The sequence below is a fragment of the Dipodomys ordii genome, unplaced genomic scaffold (assembly GCF_000151885.1).
Source record: "Dipodomys ordii isolate 6190 unplaced genomic scaffold, Dord_2.0 Scaffold64, whole genome shotgun sequence".
In the NCBI taxonomy this organism is placed as follows: Eukaryota; Metazoa; Chordata; class Mammalia; order Rodentia; family Heteromyidae; genus Dipodomys; species Dipodomys ordii.
The window spans coordinates 1786515-1796414 of NW_012267280.1; the positions used below are offsets into that span (position 1 = coordinate 1786515).

The 9900-nt window shown below is 52.5% G+C and overlaps 1 protein-coding gene across 2 annotated transcripts; it reads left to right on the forward strand.

Annotated features, from left to right (window-relative positions):
* Window positions 1-1468: 1468 nt before the first annotated feature.
* Ebi3 (Epstein-Barr virus induced 3) lies at window positions 1469-8500 on the forward strand. Of its 2 annotated transcripts, none has more exons than XM_013022761.1 (6): window positions 1469-1806; window positions 1916-1999; window positions 3173-3305; window positions 4905-5083; window positions 5996-6153; window positions 8066-8500. In XM_013022761.1, the coding sequence occupies exons 1-6, from the start codon at window positions 1773-1775 to the stop codon at window positions 8216-8218; spliced, it is 741 nt and encodes a 246-aa protein (XP_012878215.1). In that variant the 5' UTR covers window positions 1469-1772; the 3' UTR covers window positions 8219-8500. The 2 variants fall into 2 exon arrangements, with proteins under 2 accessions (XP_012878215.1, XP_012878216.1); XM_013022762.1 differs by having other exon boundaries at window positions 8135-8500.
* The last annotated feature ends 1400 nt before the right edge of the window (window positions 8501-9900 follow it).

Below are 9900 nucleotides of genomic sequence, written 5' to 3' on the forward strand. Positions count from 1 at the left end.
GCACCACCACATAAGCAGAAAAGAGCCAGAAGTGGCTCTGTGGCTCCAGTGGTAGAGCGCTAGCCGTGAGCTGAAGAGCTGAGGGACAGCACCCAGGCCCAGAGTTCAGGCCCCCCACCAGCAAAAAAAAAAAAGAACTCAGATTCAGTGGGGAAGAGCCTACAATAGCATAGAGCCCTCCCTCCCTCTCCCCGCCTTCTTTCCTTTTTTTTTTGGGTCCGGTCGCGGGGCCTGAACTCTGGGCCTGGGCGCTGTCCCTCAGCTCTTCAGCTCACGGCTAGCGCTCTACCACTTGAGCCACAGTGCCACTTCGGCTTTTTTCTTTTTGCTTATGTGGTGCTGAGGAATCGAACCCAGGGCCTCAGGCATGCAAGGCAAGTGCTCTACCACTGAGCCACCTTCCCAGCCCATTTCCCTTTCTCTTTTCTTCTCTATTTTCCTCTCAGTGGTGTTCTTTCTCTCTTCTTTTTTTTAGGACACAGGAGGTACTGGGGTTTGAACTCAAGGCCTCTCATTTGCTAGGCCCACTCTACTACTAGAGCCACACCCTCCCATTGGCCACACCCCTCTAACATGCCCATTTAAGCCACACCCCTTCAATTTAGCCACGCCCCTAGTTTTTCTTGTGTTTTTTTTTTCTTTCTTCCCCTGCTCCCTTCCTTCCTCCTTCCCTTCATCTCTTCCTTCATTTTGTTCTTCTTTCTTTCTTTCCTTCTTTCTTTCTTTCTTTTTGGGTCCAGTTGTGGGGCCTGAACTCTGGGCCTGGGTGCTGTCCCTCAGCTTTTCAGCTCAAGGCGAGCACTCTACCACTTGAGCCACAGTGCCACTTCCGGCTCTTTTCTTTTTGCTTATGTGGTGCTGAGGAATCGAACCCAGGACCTTGAGCATGCAAGGCAAGCGCTCTACCACTGAGCCACCTTCCCAGCCCCTTCTTTCTTTCTTTCTGTACCAGTAATAGGGTTTGAACTCAAGGTCCCTGAACTCTATTGCTTATGCCACAACTCCACCCCCAGCTTTCTGGTGGTTATTTGGAAATTAGATTAGGCTAGCACTCTACCACTTGATCCACAGTTCTGCTTCTGGCTTTTTGGTGGTTCACTGGAGATAAGAAACTCCCTGTCTTTCCTGCCTGGGCTGGCCTTGGATCATGATCCTCAGATCTCAGCCTCTGGAGTAGCTAGGATTGTAGACGTGAGCCACCAGCACTGGACTTTCCATTTCTTAATTGACCTCATTTTTTTTCATGCCCCTAAACCTTGTCCCTGGGGGAGCCCCTGTCCCCAGCCTCTCCTGGCCCCTGGCAAGTCCCTGTAGACCCTGGGGCTCATTGGCTTTTTCCATTTAGGGGAAGTGTGGGAACCCCTCCCCCTGCCCTTGTGGTTTCCCTTCCCATCCAGGGCTCAGCTGCCTGTCCCGGACTGGGCTTTCCCCATGGGGTGGAGGATGTGTAAGGGGGAAGGCAAGCTGCCACCTAAAGCAGCCCAACTTTGTTCTCAGCAAAAGACCTGTGCCCTGCCTCTGTGCCTGTGTCCCTCGGGGCCCATGTGGCTCTTGTCTTGGGGCCTCTAACTCTCTCTCTCTTGCCTCTCCTCTTACTCTCTCCTCCGCTTGCCCTCTGTCCGTGTCCCTTCCCTGGGGGTTTCCCCTGTCACCAATGGCAGCTGAAGCAGCGGAAGGAAAGGCCCCTCCACCACCATCTGTGGAGGGAGGGAGAGGCCCTGAGGTCACTTCTGCCCCACCCCCCAGGACCTTCCCTGCAGCCCTGCTCCAATATGGCCGGCCGGGGCTGGGGGATTCTTCTGGCTGGTGAGTCAGACCTGGTTGTGGGGGAGGGGCTGAAGGGGGCACTGGGTTTTCCCTGGGGAGGACCCAAGTCCCCTGCCTCCTACCCCAGCCTTGGGCATCCCCACCCCAGATTCAGAGAGCAGAGCCACCGCAGCCATGACCCCCAGGCTACTCCTGGTCCTCACCCTCTGCGTGTCCCCCAGTGGAGTGAAAGGTGAGTGGGAGCCGTGGGGCAGGGGAAGGAAGGGGGCTGAACAGAGGGACGGACCTTCTCTAGGTACTAGCCCCTGCCTACCCATCTCTGTCTACCATGTATCTATTAGTGAAACCAAGTAACCAGCCATGGTACAGATGGGGAAACCAAGGCACAGAGAAGCAGGAGCCTGGGGTGACAGCCAGGAATGGAGAATGGGGTCTCCATATCTACTGGCTGCCCATCCTTGGAGTCAGTCAAAAATGTTCATGAGAGCCAGGCGCCCAGGGCTCATGCCTGTCATCCTAGCTACTCAGGAGGCTGAGATCTGAGAATCACTGTTCAAAGCCAGCAGGAAAGTCTGTGAGACTCTTATCTCCAATGAACCACGAGAAAACCAGAAATAGCACTGTGGCTCAGTGGTAGAGCACTAGCCTTGAGCTGGAGAGTTCAGGGACAGTGCCAAGGCCCAGAGTTCAAACCCCACAACCAAAAAAAAAATGTTCATGTGTCTAGGTACCTGTGCTCATGTCTATAATCCCAGCTACTCAGAAGACAGATCTGAGGATCATGATTCAAATCCAGGCTAGACAGAAAAGTCTGTAAGACTCTTTTTTTTTTTTTTAAGCAAGTCCTGGGGCTTGAACTCTGGGCTTGGGCACTATCCCTGTGCTCTTCAGCTCAAGGTGAGTGCTCTACCACTGAGCCACCTTCCAGCCCCACTTCTGGCTTTTTCTGTGTATGTGGTAGTGAGGAATCGAACCCAGGGCTTCATGCAGCCTAGGCAAGCACTCTACCACTAAATCACATTCCAGGCCCCTAGAGCCTCTTATTGCCAATTAACCACCAGGAAACCAGAAGTGGTGCTGTGGCTCACAGTGGTAGAGTGTTAGCCTTGAGCTAGAAGAGGTAAGGGTCAGTGCCCAGGCCTTGAGTTCAAGACCCAGGACAGGCCCCAAAGAAAAAACAAAACAAAACTCTTGTAACCCCATGGTAACTGCCCTGTTCACCTCTTGGTGTGGATGTAGGGGGGGGCAGATCTATCTGGCATGGAAACTTTCTGCAGCTCCTACTCTGCGCTCTGCGGGAGGTACTGGCTGCCGGTGTGGTGGAGGGGGGCGGGGCTGAGCACACAACAGGGCTGTGGCAGTCTCTGGGGTGAATTTGAAGCTCAGGCTCCTGTCTCTTCTGCAGGGACCCCAGAGGCTGTGAGCCAGCTCAGGGTGCAGTGCCGTGCCTCTAGATATCCGGTGGCTGTAGATTGCTCCTGGATTCTACCACCAGCTTCCAATGCCACAGGGCCAATGTCCTTCATTGCCACATACAGGTCAGTGGGGTTGGAAGGGACCTCCGGGTGATGCCCCCTCCCAGAAGCCCTGGGGACACAGATACCCCAATCCCAGAGCAGCCTGAACAACAGAAACAGTTCCCAAGGTGCCATGTGGCTTTTGTGCGCCCCAACGAGCTTGAAAAAGAGTCTACAGCAGGTGAGGGGCGTGGCTCCGGTGGTTTAGGGCGTGGCCCCAGCGCCAGTGGGCGTGGTGCCGAGGGGCATGGCTCAGGGTGAGAGGTGAGGGGCGTGATTTCACCTGTGAGGGGTAGGGCTCTGCTGCTGATAGCCTTGGCTTCAGTGGTGAGGGAATGACTTTGGATGGGAGGCAAGCAGCTTCAGGGTTGTGGGCGTGGCTACCGCGGTCAGGGGCGTGGCTATAGTGGTAAGGGGCGTGGTCACAGTGATGGGGTCCCAGTAGGCAGGGCATGACTGATCTCCCCAACCTGTAATCCTAGCTGCTCAGGAGCTATGATCTCAGGATCAAGATTCTAATCCAGCCTAGGGAGACAAATCCAAGAAATGTATCTCTAATTAACTAGCAAACAGCTAAGCAAGCTCCCAAACTGGCAAATACATAAAGAAAGAAAGAAATGGGTGAGGTTGGCTGGGAGCTCGTGGCTCCTGCCTGTTATCCTAGCTACTCAGGAGGCTGAGATCTTAAGAGGGTGGTTCCAAGCCAGCACAGGCAGGAAAATCTGAAAAACTCTCATCTCCAGTTAAGTACCAGAAAACCAAACTGGACGTGGTGCTGTGGCTCCAAGTGGTAGAGTGCTAGCCTTGAACAAAAGAGCTCAGGGACAGTGCCCAGGCCCTGAGTTAAAGCCCCAAGACTGGCAACACAAAAACAAAAACAAAACTAAATGATGAGGTTAGTTTTACTATGTATGATACAAATATCACCCAAATATTTCAAATATTTACTACAATATAACGTAACTATCTTTCTTCCTTTATTCGACTTGTATATTTATACTTAAGAGTAATATGAGTATCAAAAACACTTAATTCCTTCCTTTTGGGGCTTGATCTCAGGGCCTGGGCACTGTCCCTGAGCCTCTTTTGCTCAAGGCGAGTGCTCTACCACTTGAACCTCAGTGTCACTTCTGGTTTTCTGGTAGTTAATTGGAGATAAGAATCTCTCCGTGCCCAGGCTGGCTTTGAACCGTGATCCTCAGATCTCAGCTTCCTGAATAGCTAATATTACCTGGCTTGTGATAAACTAAAGATTTCCCACTCTTTGGCAGGCACTCTGCTGTGAGCCACGCCCACTACAACGTTAGCCACGCCTTTTATGACTTGAGCCCCGCCCCCTACTGCTTGGGGCCCCCTCCATGATTTGAGACACACCCACCACTTGAGCCACGCCCCACGTCTTGAACCACGCCTACTACCGCTTGGGTCACGCCCCCATTTATTGAGACAGGCCCGCCACTGGCTCCGTGTCGTTCAGCCCCGCCCCTACCACTAGAACTCCGCCCCACGGCTAGGTCCACGCCCAGTACCACACAGGCCACGCCCTTTGAGACACGCCCCTCGCCGCTCCCTGGGGAGCTGGGAAGGGAGGCCCTGACCGCCGCCCCTCCGCGCGTCTAGGCTGGGCGTAGCCGCGCCTGGGGACAGCCGGCCCTGCCTACAGCCGGCCCCGGACGCCCCGCGTTGCTCGGTCCTGGACGTGCGGCTCTTCTCCATGGTGCCCCACGTGCTCAACGTCACGGTGCTGCGCCCGGGCGGCGCCGCCTACCGCCTGCTGCCTTTCGTGCCTGAACGCCTCAGTGAGTGACGGGCCTCGCCCCCCCTTGTCCCGCCCCCTCCGCCTGGGTCCCGCCCCCTCCGCCTGCGTCCCGCCCCCTCCGCCGGCGTCCCGCCCCCTCCGCCTGCGTCCCGCCCCCGGGTACCAATGTTCATGGTGACATCATTGGCGAGAGGGGGACGGTCTACCCATCCGTGTGTGAATGGATGCACAGGAGCAGGACGAGGCTGTGACCCACACTACTACATGGAGGGACCCCGAGGCCCCCCGTGCTTAGTGAGAGAAGCAGACACAAAAGGTGCCACAGTGTGAGGCCCCATCGAGAGGAACCATCCAGGGCGGGCAGATCTGGGGACAGGAAGGGAGCTGCTGCCGGCTGGGAAGGGCACAGTAGGTTGGTTGCACTCAACACCGCTGCATCGTCCTCTGCAGTAGAGTTTTACAATATGTGGACTATTAATGTCAGCAGCAGCAGTTGGCTCTTAGACTGTCATCCCTGCTGTATGCGCCATGCGCTTTCATTTCTTGTCTGCTCCCTGATGGATTATGGGGCAGAAAGGTGTCCATCACCCTTGTGTCCTCCCCTAGAGTAGTAATGGATGCTCAACCTGGACTTGTTTTTGAGTTGATGAATGAATGAATGAATGAACAAATGGAAGAACAGACCAACAGATATACAGGTGGATGGATGGGTTGATGGTAGGTGGATGAATGGATGAATGAATGACGGATGGATGATGGATGAATACATGATGGATAGATGAATGAATGAATGGATCTTGGATGAATGATGGATGGTTGGTTGGATAAACGGATGCGTGGATGGATGAATAGACAAATGAGCACAGGAGTGGATGACTGCATGAAGTAATGAATGGATGCGTACATGATAAAATGACCACTGTCCCTGACCCTGCTTCTGCTGTCCCCTCAGTCAAACCAGACCCTCCCACTGGCGTGCGCCTGAGCCAAGTCTCTGGGCAGCGATTGCAGGTGCAATGGCAGCCGCCGCAGTCCTGGCCCTTCCCAGAGGTCTTCTCCCTCAAGTACTGGATCCGCTACAAGCGTCATGGAGCCACCCGTTTCCGCCAGGTGAGGAGGTGCCAGGGGGCACCTGGAAGGGGGAGCAGTGGGTGCTGTGGGGCTTTGCACGGAGCTCAGGGTTAGACAGCAGCTCCACTCCAGACTGTTCACAACAGGGGCCACAGTGGGCCTCACTCCATCCTTGCTCTTTGTGCTCAGGGTGAACACACCTCACTCCTGTCCTTAGTCCTATACGCTCAGAGCTGCCTGCAAGACACACAGCAGCCCAATATCCAGAGAAGGACAAATAGCCACACACAAATTGGAATATTACCCAGCCAGGAACAGGATGAGCTGTGATCCATGCTACACTCTGAAGGATCTGGAGGCCACTGTGCTCAGTTTGAGAAATAGACACAAAAGACTCCACAGAGTGCAGCTCCATTGATAGGAAATGTCTAGAACAAGCAGATCCAGAAACAGGAAGTGGACTCGTGGGGACAGGGCAGGGAAGGGGATGGGGTGATGCTCATGAGGACAGACCTGCTTTGGGGGCGATGGATGGTTGTGGAACTAGAGATGTTTGCGTATCATCGTGAAATGCCCCTGAACGGTCTGCATTAAAAGGGTTCATTTTATTATGGTACACCATTTTCACCTTCATAGGAAAAAAAAATACATTGCTGTACATTTTAGAAAAGTAAAAACTAAAGGGGGGCACTGGTGGCTCACGCCTGTAATCCTAGCTACTCAGGAGGCTGAGATCTGAGGATTGCCGTTTGAAGTCAGATCAGGCAGAAAAGTCTATGTGAGACTCTTACCTCCAATTAACCACCAGAAAACTGGAAGATGTACTGTGGCTTAAAGCGGTAGAGCTCCAGCCTTGAGCTAAAGAGCGCAGGGACAGTGCCCAGGTCCCAAGTTCAGGCCCCACAACCCACAAAATAAATTTTAAAAATTAATTGTTAACCCTCGCCCCCCTTTTTTGCCAGGCCTGGGGCTTGAACTCAGAATCTGGGCACCGTCCCCGAGTTTGTTTTGCTCAAGGCTAGCACTCTACCACTTGAGCCACAGCATCACTTCTAGCTTTTTCTGTGTATGTGGTACTGAGGAATCGAACCCAGGCCAGCACCCTACCACTAGACCACATTCCAGCACTTGTCTTCTGTTTATTTGGGCCTCCTACCTATACAATCTTTCACTAAACGATTCCCACCACAGATTTCTTTTTGCTATTTCGGTGTCTGAGCCAGGGTTCTGCTGCGTAGGCCTCTGGCCTCTACTTCCTCAGTTCTGGGATTACTGGTGTGTACCACCACACCTGGAAGATAGTGCAATTTCTTTTCTTTTTGGCAGGACTGGGGTTTAACCACAGGACCTTATATACACTAGGCAAGTACTCAACTACTAAGCCATGCCCCCAGCCCAGCACTAGGACATTTTGAGCTCACATAATGCTGAGCATTGTGGCTCATGCCTATAATCCTAACTACTCAGGAAGCTGATATCTGAGGATCCAGGCTCAAAGCTGCATCTAGGACAGCTTTTGTGTGGTAACACAGAACGTAGTATTCTGTCCATACATGTGTGTCCTTGCATGCATGTGTGTGTGTGTGTGTGCATGCTTGTTGTATGTGTGATCTCCTTCTGATAAATCCAACACAACCCAGTCCACAGGAAGCTTCGTCCTAAATATCTTGCATAATTCATAGAGGCTCCACCTCCAGACATCATGGTAGGAATGAGTGTCCACCCTCTTCATTTCTCAGTGGGGAATCACCATCAATGTGTGAACACTTGAGGGACAACCAAGCCACAGTCTGACCATAAGAGAGTTGTTAGGAAAAGCCATGTGGCCTGGGCATTTGGGGGCAGAGTCTAGGACTGGAGCTTAGGCGTATAAGGTGGATGTCTGGGGCCCGGTGCATGGTGACCCTTCCCACCTCTTCTTTCTTATGACCTGACTGTCTCCTGCTCTCAGGTGGGACCCATCGAAGCCACCACCTTCACCCTCAGGGCTGTGAGACCTCACTCCAGGTATTTAATCCAGGTGGCTGCTCAGGACCTCACTGACTACGGAGAGCCCAGTGACTGGAGTCTCCCTGCTGCTACCTCTGTGGCCCTGGGCAAGTAATGGAGACTTCCCAGAGCTCCTAAAAGGAGGGGGCTGGATCCTGTCATGCCCCCCCCACTGCTGCCTATTTGAGAGTGGGGGATCCATCTGGACTGGTTTCCAGTTCTGACCTGATGCTGCTGAGAAGCTGGGAAATCTCGAGCCAGTGTCTTTGCCTCTCTGAGCCTCAGTTCCTGGCCTGTGAAATGGGATTGGGTTCTCCCCCACTTGAGCACAGTACAGAGCTTCAAAAACAAGTATTTTCCATTAAAAACTTTCACTAGCAAAGAAGCTTTGTTGGAAACAGCATGCCTGCTGTCTTAGTCCTATTTTTTCATGTGTGTGCCACTATAACAGAGAAACCTAGAATGATTTTTTTTTTCTGGAGATAGGAGTCACTACGTAGCTCAAGCTGTCTGGAAACTGAAAGTGAAGCCCAGCCTGGGCTCAAAGTTATTGCGACCCCCATCTTTTATCAGTATGCTGGTGTGGTGGCTCATGCCTATAACCCCAGCTACTCGGAAGACATAGGTAAAAAGATGGCAGTCCAGTAGAGCTTGGGGAAAAGTGTGAGGCCCTATCTGAAAATTATAGAGCTGAGTGCCAGTGGCTCAACACCTATAATCCTAGCTAGTGAGGAGGCTGAGATCTGAGGATCCTGGTTTGAAGCCAGCCCAGACAAGCAAATCCAAGAGACGTATCATGAAATAATCACCAAAAAGATGGGGGCTGGGAAGGTGGCTCAGTGGTAGAGCGCTTGCCTTGCATGCATGAGGCCCTGGGTTTGATTCCTCTGCACCACATAAGCAAAAAGAAAAAAGCCAGAAGTGGCGCTGTGGCTCAAGTGGTAGAGCACTAGCTTTGAGCTGAAGAGCTGAGGGACAGCGCCCAGGCCCAGAGTTCAGGCCCCATGACTGGACCCCCCCCCAAAAAATCACCAAAAAGCTGGAAGTGCAGTTCTGGCTCACATGGTAGAGCACAAACCTTGAATCCATAAAGCTCAGAGATAGCACGCAGGACCCAGGACTAGCAATAACAACCACAGTAAAAACCACAAATACACTGAAAGTGGGTGGGATTTGAGGATTTACTGAGATTGCCTGTCTACAGGGCTGAGGGTCACTTGGAGTCAGGAAGTTTAATTACATACAGTAAAGCTACCAGTACAGCCATATTCACTTCAGCTCTATTAGCCATAGCCAAGGCATGGAATCAGCTCAGATGCTCCTTAGTGGATGAATGGATCAAGAAAATGTGATATGGGCTGGGAAGGTGGCTCAGTGGTAGAGTGCTTGCCTCGCATGCATGAGGCCCTGGGTTCCATTCCTCAGCACCACATAAGCAAAAAGAAAAAAGCCAGAAGTGGCGCTGTGGCTCAAGTGGTAGAGTGCTAGCCTAGAGCTGAAGAGCTGAGGGACAGAGCCCAGGCCCAGAGTTCAGGCCCCACAACCGGACCCCCAAAAAAAAAGAAAATGTGATATAGATAATGGAATTTTACTCATCCATCAGAACGACTGATATTACAACATTTGTAAAGGTATGGACTATGTGCTGATAGTTCATGCATGTAACTCCAGCTACTCAGGAGGCTGAGATTTGAGGAGTGCAGTTTGAAGCCAGCCTGGGCAGGAAAGGCCATGATACTCTTTTCTCAAATTAACCACTAGAAAACCAGATGTGGTGCTGTGGCTCAAACTGGTAGA

Excerpts from the sequence above, each read along its gene's own strand:
- Ebi3 (XM_013022761.1), top strand. The coding sequence starts at position 1,773 with ATGGCCGGCCGGGGCTGGGGGATTCTTCTGGCTG. Across the intron at positions 3,306-4,904 it reads TCCTTCATTGCCACATACAG|GCTGGGCGTAGCCGCGCCTG; the intron begins GTCAGTGGGGTT and ends CCGCGCGTCTAG. Across the intron at positions 5,084-5,995 it reads TTTCGTGCCTGAACGCCTCA|TCAAACCAGACCCTCCCACT; the intron begins GTGAGTGACGGG and ends CTGTCCCCTCAG.